Source organism: Sporothrix brasiliensis (assembly GCF_000820605.1).
Source record: "Sporothrix brasiliensis 5110 chromosome Unknown Cont18, whole genome shotgun sequence".
NCBI lineage: Eukaryota > Fungi > Ascomycota > Sordariomycetes > Ophiostomatales > Ophiostomataceae > Sporothrix > Sporothrix brasiliensis.
The window spans coordinates 2,907,127-2,924,650 of record NW_024467137.1 but is presented as its reverse complement, the minus strand read 5'-3'; the positions used below and the strand labels follow the sequence as shown (position 1 = coordinate 2,924,650).

Sequence of the window (17,524 nt, the reverse complement as noted above, 5' to 3'; positions counted from 1 at the left end):
AGGCGCTTCAGCCCCCTTTTCTTGCCTCTTCCCCTTGCACTTTGTGTCGGGTGTCATGACTGCGCACCCACGGCCAGTTCGTTGCTGCTCCATTAAAGGAACGTGTTGCTCTTCTTTCGGCCCAAGCTGAAGCTGAACCGCTCTTTGCGCACCGGCTTGTCGGCTTGGGCCAATTCAGGTAGTGGCGGCAACGATGTTGGCGACTGTGTCTGGGCCAGTGGCGCCGTCGGTGGAATTGCTGCGTTGGAAGAGGCCACGCTGCTGCCGTTGGTGGACCCATTGCTCAACGCCGTGGTCTGTTCACTGCTGAATGGCGACTCGGGGATGGTCGCCTTCTCCAGCTTTTCTTTGGCCAGGAAGTTGAAGCTCTTGCGCGACATGGACTTGCTACCGCGCCCACTGCGGCTTAGGAAGCCGGCCGCCTTGCCACCACCTGCCGCGTTGTCGATGCTGTTCTTGCGCGCGTCCTTCTCCTCGGCTGCCGTCTGCCTGCTCGCGGCAATCACCCTCCGCATTTCCTCGGCATCGGCCTTTCGCTGTGCCTCCCGCTCCTTTTCACGTTCTTTGCGCTGCCGCTCCAGCTCCTTCGCATTCTCCTTCTCCTGCACCTTTCGAGCTTTCTCGGCCGCCTTGGCTTCTCTCTTTTCGCGCTCCTTCTCCTCCTTGAGGCGAGCCGCCTCCAGCTTGGTATTCACGGCTGGTGCAGGCGGTACAACCGGAGCAATCGGTGTTGGTGCTGCTGGTGATGTAGTCGAATCGGAGATGCCCGCTGGCAAAGGCGGCACGTTAGGTGCACTCGAGATCGGCGTTAGAACGGCTCCGGGTGCGGTCCTTGCGTGCTCCAGGCCGATAAACTCTTCGCGCAAATCAGCGGGCGAGGCAACGGCCGGTTGCGTGACTTGACGAGATAGGGAGCCGGTGCCGTTCTGAATGCCGTTGGCCCGCAGCGCCTGTTCTTCGGGGGACAAAGCCAGGCCGGCGCTCATGTTGGCGAGCCGAATTTCCTCGAGACCCTCGAGCTCCTGCTCCGCCTGCATCTTCTCAAACGTTGTCTCCTGGTAGAAGAGCACATACGCGCACGCGGTGCCGGGCTTGTCGCCGAAGAAATTGCGCACATAGTGCTTGTCAACCGGCTCCACCATTTCGTCGTCGAACAAGATCCAGCCACGCTCTTTCGTCTTAATCACTGAGACGTAGTGTCCGTGGTACGCATTGCCGCCAATGTGTATCACAACCGCGTATAGTTCGTACAAGCGGTCTGGGTCTTGGGCTTCGTCGGTGGTGTTGAACATGCGCAGCTGGTAAGGGTAGACGACGCGATGGAACAGTTTCTCGAGCTTGGTGTAATCCTCCGAGTACTTGAAGCGCTTGAGGTGCAGGGCCAAAATCTTTGGCAGCCGCTTGATTTTCATGCGTTTCTCGGCCTCCTGAAGACCCCCACAATGGTCGCAGTGAAACTTGTTACGCTCGCACAACATCTCTTCGGCGGAAAATTTGCGCAGGCAGGACGTAACAGACGAATGCTCCTCCAGATCGATAGACAGATCAAGGAACGTCTCGTCACGCTGTGACGCGGACTCGCAGGTCAGGCACCTTGTCTCCGACGTCAAAACGCCCTCAAAGATGTCATGCACTCAGCCCGACCCCGGCGTGGAGGTGCCGTTTGTCAATGCACTAACAGACTGGCTGTCACCAAGTGCTGCCTGAACGGACTTCTTGAGGCCTTCCTTGTCCTCTTCCTGGCGCTGCAGGGCGGCCTCCTCAACGTTCTTGATGATGTCGTTCAGCATCAGGCCGTAGAATTCGTGTGCATCTTGGTGCATAGATGTGCGGAAAAGTTCGTTGTCTCTGCGGAACATATCGAGAAGGTGGATGGGACTAAGCACGCCGGTGCGGGAGTCGCTCTCGATCCAGGCCATAAAAATGTCCTTGACGCTCGTAAATGTGCTCTGCTCCATACCATATGCGCTCGCGTTGTCTGTCAGATCGAGCACGGGACCCTTGATCATCGCCTGCTTCTTCTTGTATTCTGGTGTATCCGGCTTGTCCTCGGGACGAGTGCCCTGCTGGCCATTCGGTTGCTGGCCTGGGTTGGCCGCTGGCCGTCCCTTGGCTGTTGGTTGCTGGGGCGTCTCCTTGGTGACAGCGGCAATGGCAGCGGCGGCGGCAGTCCCTGGCACGAGCGGCGATTTGGGCGGAGGATCGGAGGGCTTGCGAAAGTTGACGACAACCTTTCTTGGCTTGCCGTTCGGCGTGCCAGCCGGGGAGTATGGTGGGAATCGAACGACATTTTCGCGGAACGTGTCCGAGTGGTAGAGTGCTTGGAGGATAGAGTTGCAGTAACTGGACAAGTAAAGCAAGTGTCAGTGATTCATGGAGCGATACAGAGTCGGGTGGTCTAAAGAAGCGGGAGGGGACTGGAGTCTGAGAGTGTACCATGAATTTCCGAACTGCAAAGGCAATGTATGTTAGCTGTGCACTCTAGGGCGACGTTCCGTCTTTCACGCGAGGGGGAGTACCATACGTTCTCAAGTCCAAAAAACTTGTCTGTTCCATCATCGCGAATCGGGCCGGCATTCATCAACATCTTCTCGAGCGGAGTTTGCTCTGGCGGTGGCTCCTCCTTCTTCTTGTTCTGGGCTACGTTGTTGGTAGCATTTGCGGCGGCCTATACTCGACGGGAAGAAAACACAACCGTTAGTGGGTAGTTCTACATTGTTGGCGAGTGACAGGAACTGCCAAAAATTGACGAATTTGTCGCGCGCGGCGTAAAGGACGACGTCAAGGTTGGTTGGAGGGGACTCGGAGTGTTCAAGGTTCTCTGCGCGACTTACTGCGCTCGGCTTGAGCTTGCTCAAGAAGGTCGACATGGTGGGCGTGCAAGCCTATAGGGCTTGTGTAACGCACGACAAAAGTAGACGTCGAGGTAAACCCCAAAACAGGGAGCCAAAATGGTATGCGAAAAGGGAAAGGGAGCCAACGGGAGAGCTCGAGCAACGATTGGCACGAGACGTCGAACGTTTGAGTATTCGAGATTGGCGTAAGCTCATTCAGCCTCGCGGCAAATAGGCGTACTTCATTCACTGCACAGCTCGGCGGCGATAACGGCAGCGATGGCAATGGGTGCGATGTCCAAAGGCGGGTGCCAGTTGCAGCAGGGCATTCGACAAGTCGAGGCAACGGTTCGTGTGACAAAAGACTTTGTTTAAATTCGGTTTCGACGGTATCGCAGCGTGGATTGCTTTGTCCAGGGATCCTCTGTGTCTGCGGCCTGGGTCAGACAGCACAAGTCTGTTTGACTGTGCCTCTTTGTGGTGCGTGGCGTTGTGTTTTGTTGCAGGGGTAGCAGTCGCGCCGTGCGTCGAATCCTTGCCTGTACGATGCACGTCGTATCTTTGGAAAGTCTGTAGACTGGTTGTTTGACGGTGGATTGTTTCCTTCTTTCTTCGAATCTTCGTCCTTTGACTCTCCCTCCTTGGTTCGGCTGCTTGCTCGATTTCTCCGAACTGCCACAGGCTAACACTCAGGCCGTCTCGTCTATGTTGGAGGCTAGCGATTGGCGTTTGGACGAAAAAAAGTGAGAAGCAGCAGGCAGACAAAGGCAAAAGGATCGGGTCGTTTCCTTTTTATTTTGCTGGTTTGTCACTCGCGTTTTTATTTGACCTTTTTCAATTCGGGAAACCCGCCGAGAAGGAGGGAAACAGAACAGCGAAGAAGAGTAACAGGACAGAAGGGGGAATGCGCCGGACTCGGGGCCTTCTTGTCTGTTGGGGATTCGTGTGGTTTCGAAATTTTGTGCCGGCGTCTTTCGGTTTCTATCGCCTGGTTGCTGGCGCTGTTAGTCGAATCGGTGGTTTGGCGCTTCGTCTTTTGCCTGCGTATTCAGTGACAGTCTTGTGCTTCGTCGCTTGAACTTGTGAGTCGGGAAGATCAGTCGTTCAATGCCTTGCTCGTTTTCAGTCTTTTCGTCTAATGGGGTTGCCCTCTTAATACATTTCTTGGTGGCTCTGGGGTGAGCTATGGCGAAGACCGAAGAGGCAAAGTGCGGAGGAGACCTGGCCGTGGCGGAGGGACAGGGAACACGGTTCGTCGGTGCACCAGCACCCACTATTGCGACCAAGTGTGCGGAATCCGGTCTAGGTCGAAGACTTGGGGGAGGGGAAAGAACTGTGTACGTCGTATCCTCTGGAACTTTGCCAGGAAAATGGCGCGCCAGAAAATGAAAGGCAGCCAGCCAGTTGGCTAGGTCGGGTGCAGTAAAAACGAGTTGGGGATTTTTCGAGGTATGGACGCAGTAGAGAGAGCGTGTTCTTTGTTTTAGAAGGATCCTGGGGACGGAAACGCAGGGGAAGGCTGGATCGGCTAGTCCGTTGTGAGCCAAACACAAAGCACAAATGGACAAGTGCAGGCCAAAGTGTTGAGGATCAGAGATGACGAGTTCGTTGGATGGAAAACAAGCCAGAAGCCAGAAGCTTGAGATGCTGCAACGAAGGCGAGTGCGTATTTGGTAGTCTGACGTCGCCGAAATCGACAGAGACGGGAGAAGACACAAGGAGACAGAAGAAGCTTGGGCGGGCGTAAATGTGTGTCGTAAAGATTCGATAATCAGGGACTTGGACAAATAAAGGGAAAGATAAATAATAAAAACAAGAAAATCGGGAAACGGCCAAATCGCAGGCAGGGTCCAAAAATAAAGAAAATAAAACGAGGCAAAGGCCCCAGCGAATCGCGAAACGGGACGGAGTTCAAGGGTGCACAGCCGGGCGAGAGGGAAGCTGGGACGTCGAGGCTCGAGGCCCGGTGAAGCTGAGCTGTCCAGGTGTCAGTCAATAGGAAATGGCTGGGCGTCGTAAGGCGACGTCCGTGGGAAAGGCGGGATGGCTGGCGAGAGTCAGTTGTGGGCACGAGCGGGCGGCACGGTGGAAAGACGGTTCGAATTGCTGGTTTCAAATGGCCGATGCAAAGGGTAGCCGAGACGCAAAGCTGGGACGCACTGGTCAAGCGGTTTGGTGGGCAAGAGGACGAGGCATTGACACGCCGTCTTGACGGCGGCTTTAGCGGTGCAAGTCGATGCGATGTAAGATAATTACCTGGTGCTGTGCCGACCCAGAGCATCCAGCGACCACTAACAGCTCATGTGGCAACCACGGTCCACGCACTGGTGGTGAGCAACGACAGAGTGGGTTGGTGATGTCTTGGGTAAACGACGGGAGAAGAAGAATGAGAAAAGGGAGACAAAAGGCAGTCAAATTTACAAACAACAGAAAAATAAACAAGAAACAGGTGCCAAAACGAAGAGCACAGAGAGAAGGGAAGGAGCTTTGGACATGTAGAGAGGAAGGCGCACTCCAGCGCATAATAAGGTCGCTGTTGGCCTCCGGTCCAGGGCTTGGACGTTCTTGGCAGGAGAGAACGAGAGGCCAAGGAATCAGAACACAGGAAGGAGCTCAGTTTGGGTAGGCTCTGGGTTGCGGTTTCTCCGTTCGTGGACTACAGGACATGCCACAGCCGTTGAGAAACGGACGGCGCCAGGTCAACAGCAGTCTTGTCTTTGATTGCAAGATGACGATATACAAGCTTCGCAGTGCTTCATGCATCTTTGTCGGCCACTGCAACGATACTACGACGAACGGAGACTCGGACAGCGCCGCCAAGAAACAAGTTGGGGTGAGATGGAATACATTTTTTGCCTCTCGCCAAAGTCAGTCGTTCCTGCCCATCCTAGCCATTCTCGTGTCTTGCGTCAGGCGGGTCATGGATCGGGAAGGAGGGGGGACTGCGGGCGACTTTCTGGGTTCGATTCTATGCTCATTGCTCGTTCGAGCAGGCGCGGACGGCGGAGACCAGAGCATCGTCCGCACAGTTCGCTGGCATCCTGTTTGTTGCTCCACGAAACGCCTTTTGTCGTGGGCAAACAGCAAGGGGCAGGTAAAGAAAGCAATGTTCGATGTCCGCTTCTGGCTTCGTTCCCTCCTCGTCCCCCCTCCCCCGTTGCAGCGCTAATTTTGGTGTGCAGGTGCTGGGAGCCATGGGATTGGACCAGCAGGTTTTTACCCCATCAGCAAGGGTTGTGTCGCTCCCTCCACTGTCTGTGCCCCGTCTATTTTAGCAATAGGTGCAAAAACAATGGGGTGCCAAAGACCGGTGCAGGGGACCTGTAATTCCGACGAAAGGCGGAGGAAAAGCGGCCCCAAGTGGCAGAAGAGGGGGTGGACCAGGAGGCGACATGTGCCTACTGACAAAAGGAGCACAACACACGACTTTGGCGCTAGGCGGGAAAGGAACTCAGGACTTACGACGGAGTATCAAAGTCAGATACATCCCGAGAAGTCACAGTAGACAACCAACAGACAAGCATGTTCAACCGGCAAAACTGGCAGAGACAACCACACCAGAAGTTGGCATGAGTCTTTCAAGGAGGTTGGCTGCCATGTTGCTGCAGGGACAATCGCAATGTTCATATCAAGAGTATCCAACGCTGCGTTAGTAGTTGAGCTCGAGTTGGCTGGGGGGGTGGACGGCCATGCAGGGTAGCAAGAGCGTCGGATGGCGGGTACGGATTATGCGTTGCAAGGCCCAAGAACGGACAAGGCTTGATCGAGGGCCACAAATCCCCCAAAACAGGGTGGCAACGGGGAGGGTTCCTCTGTTGGTTTTCACAGGCAAAATAGAGAGGGGGGGGCCACAGAACAGGCAACGATCAAAACGAATTGGAGATGTGGCAAGTCGGCGGTGGACGGATCGATATCGTGATTTGTCGAGCTGGCAATACTCCGTATCCTGCCTGCCCTGAGCCCTGAGCATGCTTGGAAATCAGCCCTTTCTTCGAGTGCGTGGAGAAGAGAAGGTCCCACGTCGTAAACGAAACGGCGGACCGTGTGGAAGAACCGCAAAGCTGGGAGATGACGAGGCCAGACGAACGGACAGCGTCGTCCAGGAATAGCGCCTGCCCTTTAGCTGACATGACAGCGTGGGCCCCTGGCTATCAGGACTCACTCTCCTCCAACTTACCACGTGAGAAGTGGCAGGCAAAGAGGGCCCTAAATGCCCCATTCTCTTGCCTTTTGGCGGCAGGAGTTCCACGCTGATGCAACAGCGCCAAACACTTTAGGCAGGTCCCCGAGGCAGCTAAAGGCGCATTTTTCCAATGGAAGGTACTTGGACAATTGTGGGTGAGATGGTGGGTGAGCCCGAACCGCCAGTAGATACCTACCGTAAGTTACCAAAGGGAAAGAGCAACGAAGAGGACTGGGAAGGAACTGCCCGGCGTAGCGCGCCGATGTCCAGCGTCGCAAGGAGCACCGCCCGCCAAATATGTGCAACGCAATGCCCAAAAGTACGACCACACAAAGCAAATGGGTTTGGCCAATACGCCAATGCACGATGCCCCGGGCTGGTCACACGCCTGTTTTTGTCCTCTTTCTCGTCCCATCTTCTTTGGACTCGGTCTCTCTCTTTGGACGCAACCCAACACCACGGAAAGCACAAAGTAGGCAAGAACGACGGCCAGAAGTGGGGTCACATAACCGACACCGACCGTCTGTCAGGCCTTATTTTGACACTGATTTGCAAAACGTCAACCCTTGGAAAGGACCGGGTAGAGACAAGTTCACGGGAAGCGCAGTAGAATGAGGGGGCGCGTGCTAACGTCAAGTGTGCTTTGGTGCTATTCGTGCGACTCGTCAGAACTTGTTAGGCTTGCCAGGGGGAAGGGCGGCTGCTTTTCTTGTTTCTTTGTTGATTTTACAATTTTTTTTAACTCTATATTTTATTGCTTTATTTGGCACCATCCCCAACCACGTTTTTGACGGCCATGGTTCGCCAGGTGGGCGGGGAAGGGCTAGCACGGTTGCGCTACTTTTAGGCAATTGCAGGGTCCAGAAATGGCGAAGCAGAGGAAGAACGAGGTAGAGGCTGTCTCAAACAAACTGTGGGAGGAACGAACGACCTCAAAAATGCCACGCGGAAAGCGGCAAGTGCTGTGGTGTGACGAACCACAGGGACGGACGGCCTATGGCCCTGCTGGGAAAGTGAGCGACACAGTGTGTTGTGTTCGATGGGACACGCCAGGGCAAATGCACGATCGTAACTTGCAAAAGCAAGCCAAAATCAGCCAAAATCAGCCAAACCAACACCCGTGAGACACTCTCTTACTTAGCCTTGTCTCCAGTCTGCACAAGTTCACCACCGTGCCCCTCTATACGAGCGGCGACGCACAGGGCTTAGTTGCCACCTCTTTTGAAGGGCGCTGACAAAATGCCACAGGTAGGGCTGGATATTGCATGTATCTTACGTCGTACGATGTGCTACGAGCGATCCGGTTTGCTCTCCAAGAAATCGGGGTAGAGCCGTTTTGAACCGAGAAAGCGCCGCATGACAGAACACGTCGTAGGAGGGGAAGAGAGGGGAGCGGTCGGGGACAAAGAGAATGAGCTGGGGTGAGAGCAGACAAGAAGAGAGACGGGTGAAACGCTGCTGGCATAGCAAATTACCCAGACGAGAGACTCGTGTTGGCTGTTGGCTGTTGGCACACGATCGGATGCATCAGAGTCAGTGTGTTGTCGAAAGCCGTTAGACTGGCTGACTGTCTGCATGGCTGTGCTCTCGTTGGTTTGGGATAACGGAGGTCTTGCGGGATCGGGAACGGCAAATGAGGCGCACTTCCCTGTTCCTTTCCCATGTTGGCTGCCTTTCCGGCCTTGCTCTTCTGTCCATCTCGTGCATCCAATGTGGTGCCGTTCGTGATGCAGTTCGACTGAAATGTGTCCGAGGACAAGCACGTCGACGTTGAAACCCACTGAATGCCATTGTAAAACCCTAAGCATGCCAAACGTCCTAGGGTGTCTGCTGGTGCATGCAACCCAAGGGACTTCAACGTACCTTTGTAGAGAGAATGGAGTCCTAAGAGCCACCAAAAACGACCGACCGCGCAGAAGCGATTCTGACTTGCATGTTAGCCATGGGAAGATCGGAGGACTTTGGGAGCAGCACCGCCTAAACAAGCACACAAAATAGCAAAGCCACCGTGATGTATTTGCGGAGTGGCGTGGACTGGCGGGACTTTTGGTGTTCTGGATGTAGCATATGTCCGGTATGTGCCAGCTTGTAAGGTGAGAAAAGGTAAAGGCCAGCCTCCGCGGAGTTTTAGTTGTGCCATGGCATGTATACAATGTGATTTCATGGAAATACGAACTGATACTCCATTCCTTGTCTCCACCGCTCTCCCTTTTGCGGACACATTCGATCTCTCCAGCCCGCTGCGTGTTTTGATGCGGAGGAGGGCAGGGCCACCAGACAAATACTCGCTCGAGCCGAGATAGCGGAGAGGTGATGTCAAAGTGATTTCACTGATTATATTGTTTTTGTTCATATCGTCGACAACAGAAAGTGCGCAAGAAACAAAAACGAAAATAGAAGAGAAAGGAAAAAACAGAGACGAGGAAGGAACAATCAACGTGACAGACATATTAGACAATCTGATGAAATTCGAACGTTCCAGAAAGGCCACCGATACTACAGTAGCTCCAACATCGGCATCGGAATCAAGATCGAATCGACATCGAGTCGACATTGGCACTCGACGACCATTCCGAACGGCTCCCGCTACCTCCCTACTTCTTCTGCTCCGGCGGCGGCGCACCGCCCGTCGTCGGCAAGCCCATGAAGATCTTGAAGTAGTCGTAGATCATCCACTGCAGACCCGTCAGCGTGCCGATCATGATGATGCGCACGCCCAGGCCGTTCCACAGGCCGCCAAAGCCAATGTCGCCGTAAATGCGCGACACCACGGCGCCAAAGGCCTCGCCCGGCTTGCGGTACGCATTGAGCTTGCTGACCATGACGTCGGCCGGGTGCGAGACAATGGCGCACAGAATGCCGGCCAGGTAGCCGCCCGTAAACGACACGCCCGTCTGCGCGGCCTTGCCGTAGTCGCTCTTGGCGCCGGGCAGGCGCGCGTAAATCATGTCGACAATGGTCTCAAAGGACGCAAACTTCATCATGGTGTAGGGGATCTGCCGCGCCCACAGCGGGTACAGGCCCTTGTAGAGGCCGCCGAGGCCCTCGGCCGCCATGATCTTGCTGATGCCGTCAAACGTGCCGCGGTACGGGGACTGCAGGCTGCCCTGCATGCGCACCTTGACCGCCTCAAAGGGGCACAGGGCAATGTCGGCCAAGAACTCGGCCGACGCCGACGCCGCCAGGTAGACGCTCGTCTTGTAGGTGTGGGCGCGCTCGGGCCCGACAATGTCCGAGTACGTCTTCTTGAAGTACTCGTACCAGCCGTACTTGAACGCGCCCTGCGCCGAGTAGCCAAACAGCGTGGGGCTCCAGCCCGTAAAGATGCCGCGCAGCCCCTCGGCCCGGTAGATCAGGCCCCAGCCCTGCACGTTGCTCTTGTACAGGCTGGAATCGACCTGGCGACGCACCTTGACGAGGTCAAGCGGCGTGACCGCCGTGTGCGTCAGACCACACGCCAGCATGCCGCCAAATGTGCACGCAGCGTAGTAGCTGCCCGAGTACAGCTCGATGCCGGGCGCCTTGGCCGGGGGCGTGATCCTGGACACGGCGCTGGAGGCCGCTGCGGTGCCCTTTTCAAATTCCTTCTGGGCTTCGGCACTGAGCTTCTGCGCCTTGCCCTTGGCGTCATCGACGACGGAGTACGCGACACAGAGTTCCGGGCGGAACGGGGGCGGCAGGCCACGCGTGCCTGCGGGGCCGCTGCCGGTGGTGTTGAAGCCCCTCTTCAGGGTATCGGGTCGCGGGAAGAAGAACGACGACGCCATGGTGAGCGATGTATAGGAAAGAGGGGAGACGGCAAGAGTCTGGGCGAAGGCACGGGATTAGCGTTGGTAAGAAAGTGCGGCATCGCGATATCTGACGATGCCAACGAATCAAGGAACAGCGTCCAGAGTCACGAATCACGAGCCAATCTACAAAGAGGATACTCACGGGGGTGTGTAGAGAATCAGGGCGGCAAAAAACAACGATGCAAAGCTGTTGTTGGCGATGCGAATCGGAATGGCAGTGACAAGAAAAGGGAGGACCAGATCACACAAACGAGAAATCGAAGCCAATCCAATCGAGATCGTTTGCCGAACGTGCTATTGACTAAGAAAAAATTACGGAGGCCCAGCGCAGGGAATGGGCGATACAAACTGGTAGGCCCGGTTGGTTGCTCCTTCCCTCCTTTGTTTCAGTAACACCCCCTCCTTTGCGAAGCTCTCTGGCTCTGTTCCGGAAAGAACGAGCGGACGCAACTGTGCACCTTGCGGGCAGGAGCTACCCGGAGCACCAGCAACATCGAATTACCTGATCTGGACAGCAAAGCGGCGTATAAAGTACAAATGTGGAATCGCCAGTGCTTGGCCGTGCAAAAAGACACAATGTCAAAGGATCGGGGTGTTGGCTGAGTGCTATCCCCGAGGCATGTGTGTTGTGTGCGCAATTTCCATGATGTCAGCCGGGCCAACAGCTGCTATGCTTCGGTGCAGGTACCGGACAACCTCATATTGCTTTGGACACCACGGCGCGCTGCCTCAAGAAAACCAACTGCAACGACATGCTTGTGATTGCGCCGAAGAAGCCCTTCCAAACGAATGGCGACATGGCCGAACTTTTCCAGCTTTCTGGTCAATTTGCATGTCGGTCCACGGTCGCACAGCACTCACACGAGCTGCACACGAACAACCAAGTGACGTAATGAATTAGAGAAGGAGCTAGGAGATCACCTCGCCTTTTTCTCCATGATGTGTCCTTGGGGCCATGCGAAGAGAACACAAGGCTGGCACTCGCAGCTTGATAAAGACCAACGAAAACTTCGAGAAGCATGCCTGCCGTTCTTTCCCCCGATGCCATGCTGAGGTCTACAACAGCAAAGGTAAGAGCGATCGATCAGAGCGGCCCCGCGTGCCGACGTCTTCCGTGTGTCTCCACCCAAGAACGGAGCCAACGCGGTTTCGCAAGTCACGTGCACAGGTATCCACATTGCATCTACGCCAAGCAAGGAGCATCCAGCTGCTGATGTGCTCGAGCGGAGCGAACGCGAGAACAAGAGAGAAAAATGAAAAGCATTTGCAAGCAAGCAAGAGAAACCGAACATTGTAGAAATCAATTGCGTGCTACCCCGACGTGGGGGTTTGTGAGCATGCTGGCCAAGATCTCACTTGTCAAGGAAGAGCACGTGACCTGCAAAAGAGGCTAGTGACGATGGAGTCAGACTGACAAAACGACGAGGGGAGAAGCCAAGAAGATGCAGTCGCCCATTCCCTCCGAAACGCTGCGTCGTGCCCAATACAACTCATCACCAGTCCCCAACGGAGCAGATCGGACAGCAGGCCAGACGAATTCACCACCATTGTCGAATCCTACCTAACTTTGACCGCCTACAACAACACGCCCCGCACTTTCTCTCGTCTCCCCACGATGGCCGACGTTGCCGCTCCGGCCGGCACCGCGAGTGCCGGCGCTACCGAGCCGTTTGTCTCCAAGTGGACTGACCGCTACCGGGGGGTGAGTCCTTGCTGCGAAGTTCGGTCTTGCATTCTTGCACAATACGAGCGCCCTTTTTTTTGCTAACCCACGTTCCCAAGGCCACCGTCGAGGACCTCGAGCCGCCGGCCGCCCTCTCCCTCACCCCCTCCGACACGGTCGGCCAGGCCATCAATGCCGCCTTCGAGCGCGACTTTACCCACCTCACCGTCGTCGACGGCACCACGCGGGCGCTGCTCGGATACGTCTCGATGCCGCAGCTGCAGCGCCTGCTGGCGGCGGGCCAGGTCGCGCCCGACGACAAGCTGGGCAGCAGCGCGGCGATGACGCGCTTCGGCTTCCGGCGGCAGGGCCGTGCGTACCGGGTGATTACGATGCAGACACCGCTCGAGCAGCTAGAGGCCTTCTTTGCCGGCGCCATGACGCGGGGCGAGGCGCAGCAGTTTGCCGTGATCACGGACGAGCGGCGGCGATTTGTGCTGGGCGTGGCGACGGCCGCGGACTTGGAAGAGTTTGTGAAGCGGCGGCCGGCGTAGAATGGGAGGCCGTGTGGACGGAATGGGTCGTCATTGTTGTTGTTGTTTTGCTACGGTGTTCGTCCTCTCAACAGCATATGGGCGTTTGGGGTTACATGGTTTCACAACAAAGAAGGCAAAAAAGATGGTACCTGGGCGTCATGCGACGGACACGATTCAACACGATTAGACGCAGTTCAATTTTCTTGCTACATGCCATTTCATACCGTCATAAAAGTCCCCTTGTATTATGTCTTCGTATCGTTACGCATAGTACGTCATATGTAGCTTACTCTAAAAAGGAAAAGCAAACATCCGACTGCGAGGTACAGGAGCAGCCTCGCGAAGACCTGAATGGTATGGAGTGGCCCAACATGCGAGAAAGATCGACAGCAGAGAAGACGGAAAATCATGTCGATTGGGAAAACAACAGGCACCTTCTCGTGGTCCCTTGTCCCAAACTCGTTTTCACACAACCGTGATCCTGATCCTACCTTAGTAGGTCAGGTCGCCATCGTCGGCCTTGGCGTCGTCCAGCTCACCAAGGAAGTCGTAGATCAGCTGGACGGTCACGCGCTGCTGGCTGCTGCCCTCGCCCTTGGTGACGACGATGTTGCGCACGTACCGGCGCGTGCCGTCCTTGGCCGTCTGGAAACCCCACACCTGCGTCGCCTCCCAGCCGCCGGCTTTGTCCAGGTTCTTGACGTAGCTCACCAGCAGGTCCTCGCCATCCTCCGGCCAGCCTGCGCACACGCACACACGTTAGTATTGAAAACACGACTTTTTGTCACGGGGACGGGCGTAACGCACCCTCGGCCAGGAACGCATCGGGAAAGTCCTTGGCAAGAGCGACAGCAGCACCGGGGCCCTTGTAGAAGAGCGTGCGGCCGACAACGTGGCCGAACAGCCAGTCGGAGTGCTCGCGGCGGCGGTTGTCGACGCAGCGGCGCTCGGTGGTGCCCTTGATGCCGCCGGTCATGGTCTGGTCAATGTTGATGTGGGTGACGTTCTCGGTCTTGGCGGACCCCTCAATGGGATCCTCGCTGGGCTCGGACGGTGGCGCCTGGATCTGGGAGACGTGCAGGGTAATGGTGCCGGCGCTGATGGCCTTGCGCACGAGGAAGCCGATGCCCTGGAGGCTGAGGACGGCGCCAAAGTCACCGGACAGGGACTTGTTCTGGGAGGGGTGTTAGTCGCCGCCCAGCAATGAAACAGGAAATAGCACGGTTTCCCGTTCGGCCTTGGAGCTCCGTGCTGCTACCTACCATCTGCCATTTTCCGTTCAGGTTGTGGATGGTCTTGCTCGCGGGGGCGGCCATGGTGACAGTGGTGTGCGGCGTTGGTGAGGCACGAGGTAGAGGTGAAGTACGATGTGGGAGAGAATGCGGGGAAAGCAAGGGGTTGACTTGGGGATGCTGGTCGGATGGAAATGGGAAAGAAGGAGAGGGAAGAGAAAAGGGCAGCCTGTCCGATGGAGCGGTTGCCGCAATATTAAATACAGAGTCGACTATTCTGGGGAAGGAGAGACTGTCCTGGGGACGAACAAGGAGGGGAGGAGCTAACGAGCAAAAGTGGACATTAGGGCCGGTCGTTTCCCCAAGCAAAACGTACAAAAATACAAGGCAAGCAGGCAAGGAAGGACTATCATCAAAAGAGAAGCCGAGGGGGAAACTCACACCAGCGTCACTTTCTGTTGACCTTTTTGGGCGAGACAAGGGTCTACTGGGTCTACTTTTTTTTTCTCGTTTTCTCGCATGTGGTTACGGACCACTTTTTCACACTCACACACTGCGACGGCTGGCGAGCAAAACAAGCCGTGGTTCTTGCCCGCTTTCCGCTAACCAAAAAGCCACTTTCACATGTTTTGACGTTTGTCCCTCGCTCTTTCCTCCACCGTACCCCATCCTCGTAATACCGCCAGCCCCACCCGCGTCCCAAATCTCTACCAGAGCGCATGCCTTTTCTGTGCGCGCCTGCACACGCACCTTCCATGTCGTCAGGCGGCCGAGCGATGATGAGAAATAACCAAACTACGTCGTAGGCCTCCTTCCTGTTACGATTATCAAAGGGCAACACACCTTCCCCTGTTCCGTCGTAGCACTCGCATGGTGCCACTCCCGGTTCCGAGCCGTTCTGCCGTCGCTTCCCCTGCAGCCATTGCATGTGTCCTGCCCGGTTCGTTGACCTCACAGCGGTGGTCACACAGTCATGCACTGCGCCCAACAGAGGCCAGAGGCCAACACGGGCCACGAAACTTGAGCCTCACCTTGCCCCAGGTTTGGCCTTTCCCCCTCCCCACTGCCTACCCCTCATTTTCACACGTTCGGCCCCGTGCACGTACACTTGTGGAAAATCACTAAAGAACGGGCTCGTTGGGCAAATGCGAATCAGATCGCTATCATGTCATCTCGACGCTAAGCAAGGGCGGCGGGCTTTCGCTAAAAGTACCATTGGTCAAGGTGTGGCGCTGGCCGCCGGCCGTCGGTCATTGTCCCTTTTGGGCCTCTCCAAGAAGGCCCCGTGGGGGTTGTTTCTCGGGCCACAGCAACCAGAGTAGCTTGACGTACCAAAAGAGTATTGTAACGTAGAAAGGTATGACTGAGTCATGACGTATGAAGTCGGTTCGGCAAGGGTACGAGGTACCAAGCGGAACAGCTGGTTAGGGAAGAAGCTCAGCTGTTGGGCAACTAATTAGATGTAACCAAATGCATATTTTTCATGTGCAAGTTAAGTTTGCGTGTTGTGTATATGTGTATGTCTTGGTCTGAGCATGCCGTTGGTGTGGAAGTACCGGCCCGTGTGTGGAGGATATCAACAATATGATTATAGATTTTTAAGACCGGGTGGACCGGGTGAAACCAAAATGTGCATGAGCAAAAAGAACTCAACGAAAAAGAATAAAAAGAATAAAAAAGAATAAAAACGGCCAACCCGGACGAAGAAAGAAAATAGAGCCCGGATATCGTAATGGTACACCGCTCCGGTATGCAACCGCAAGCTTCCAGAGGAGAATAGAAACAATGGAAAGAGAAATAAATCAGAATGGCCAGAATATTACAACAAGGTAAGATGTGCTGAGTAGGTAGTCACGGGTAGTCACGAGAGAGGCGAGGCAGGGCGGGCGGTGGGGAGCACACCGGCCGCTCGTCACGTACGGGTCGGTCCATGCTGTGCGGTTCGTGCTATGGCCACCAGTTCATCTTCTTGTAGCTCTCAATCACCTCGGCCACCAGCTCCGCCGTGATTTCGGGTTTGTTGTACTGGAAGCCGACAACACGCTCCAGCCGGCTGCCGTTCATGCTGAGGTCTGTGTCCTTGAGTAGCTCCTTCTCCATGAATGGCGTGAGCGGGCCAGGGCGCGTGATTCCGGCTGCCGCCAGCAGGTTGGCCCACGGCCCCAGCAGCTCGTCGTTGACGTCCTCGACGACACTGTCCATGTTCAGGCGCGCAAAGGTGCTAATGAGCTGGCCCTGGAAGCCGGTCTTGATGCCAAACGTCTCGGCAATGATGCCAGCCATGGTGCCCTGCGTGGTGGCGCCCTTGTCGACAACGTTGAACACGGGCACGGCGGTGCCCATGGCCTTGGCATCCCACTCCTCGCGGCCGCCGCGCTTGGCGTACCAGTGCGTGGTCTCCCAGAGCGCGCGGGTGACGTCGTCAATGTGGACGGTGTTGGTGCGCAGGTCCTTGGTCCACAGCCACTTCATCTCCTCGTCGAGGTCCTTGTAGACGCGGGCCATGCTCAGTGCGGTGGCGACCCACTGCGAGGCGTACGGGCCGTACACGTGTGCGAGGCGGATGATGACAAGGTTGAGTCTGCATGGTCAGCAGGTGGTACATTTTGCACCGGGTGCAAGACGAGAGAGAAGCAAAAACGAGAACCAGAGAGGGAAACAGAGAGGGAAACAGAGAGAAACATACCCCTCAATCTTGGCCAGCTGCTCCTCGGCCTGCAGCTTGAAAACGGCAATGCGGCTCCACGGCTTGAGCTTGTCGGACTCCTCGCTCGCCTTGGAATCGGGCTTGTAGACCATGCCCGTGCTGAGCTCGACAAACGCCTTGACGCCCCGCTTGGCGGCCTCTTGGCCGACAGCGAGCGACAGCCCTAATGACCGCAGGCGGTACACCTCGTCGTCCTGTGAATAGCGCGTCTCGCCGCCGCAGTTAAAGACGTAGTCCCACTGCGAGCCGTCGGCACGGTCGAATATCCGTGCCAGTGATTCTACATGGAACGTCAATACAGTGACATGGCGCCAGTGACGTGAGATGCTGACATTTTGCAAGGAATGCTGTGGACTTACGCTCTCTGCTTGCATCGGCCTGCATGAAATTGGAGCCGGAGCACGCCTCTTTAAACTCGGGGGCCAGCCATGCCAGCTGCGGGAGAACTTTGTCGACAAGGCGGATCTCCGAGGCCAGCTCGTTGTCGTGGATGTAGCGAGCGAGGAAGCGGCCAATGTAGCCGAGGCCACCGATGATGAGGACGGAGGGCTTGTCCGTCATGGTTGTGGAGTGGTGTA

The 17,524-nt window shown here is 56.0% G+C and overlaps 5 protein-coding genes across 5 annotated transcripts; 1 reads left to right on the top strand and 4 right to left on the bottom strand.

Annotated features, from left to right (window-relative positions):
- Window positions 1-92: 92 nt before the first annotated feature.
- Window positions 93-2,870, bottom strand: SPBR_01324 (ubiquitin carboxyl-terminal hydrolase 9/13; the record flags this gene model as incomplete). Its single annotated transcript, XM_040759635.1, has 5 exons — window positions 93-1,565; window positions 1,680-2,343; window positions 2,419-2,450; window positions 2,525-2,635; window positions 2,715-2,870. The coding sequence occupies 5 exons, from the start codon at window positions 2,868-2,870 to the stop codon at window positions 93-95; spliced, it is 2,436 nt and encodes an 811-aa protein (XP_040619774.1).
- A 6,741-nt stretch (window positions 2,871-9,611) lies between these two features.
- SPBR_01816 (solute carrier family 25 (mitochondrial phosphate transporter), member 3) lies at window positions 9,612-10,784 on the bottom strand (the record flags this gene model as incomplete). Its single annotated transcript, XM_040760126.1, has 1 exon — window positions 9,612-10,784. The coding sequence occupies one exon, from the start codon at window positions 10,782-10,784 to the stop codon at window positions 9,612-9,614; it is 1,173 nt and encodes a 390-aa protein (XP_040619773.1).
- A 1,639-nt stretch (window positions 10,785-12,423) lies between these two features.
- On the top strand, window positions 12,424-13,025 carry SPBR_02060 (cystathionine beta-synthase; the record flags this gene model as incomplete). The annotated part of the gene is made up of 2 exons (XM_040760369.1): window positions 12,424-12,510; window positions 12,591-13,025. 2 exons carry the CDS (start codon window positions 12,424-12,426, stop codon window positions 13,023-13,025), a joined length of 522 nt encoding a protein of 173 aa, XP_040619772.1.
- A 474-nt stretch (window positions 13,026-13,499) lies between these two features.
- On the bottom strand, window positions 13,500-14,323 carry SPBR_01978 (uncharacterized protein; the record flags this gene model as incomplete). Its single annotated transcript, XM_040760287.1, has 3 exons — window positions 13,500-13,747; window positions 13,815-14,181; window positions 14,270-14,323. 3 exons carry the CDS (start codon window positions 14,321-14,323, stop codon window positions 13,500-13,502), a joined length of 669 nt encoding a protein of 222 aa, XP_040619771.1.
- A 1,863-nt stretch (window positions 14,324-16,186) lies between these two features.
- On the bottom strand, window positions 16,187-17,507 carry SPBR_01739 (NAD dependent epimerase dehydratase family protein; the record flags this gene model as incomplete). The annotated part of the gene is made up of 3 exons (XM_040760049.1): window positions 16,187-16,820; window positions 16,926-17,226; window positions 17,306-17,507. 3 exons carry the CDS (start codon window positions 17,505-17,507, stop codon window positions 16,187-16,189), a joined length of 1,137 nt encoding a protein of 378 aa, XP_040619770.1.
- Window positions 17,508-17,524: the final 17 nt, after the last annotated feature.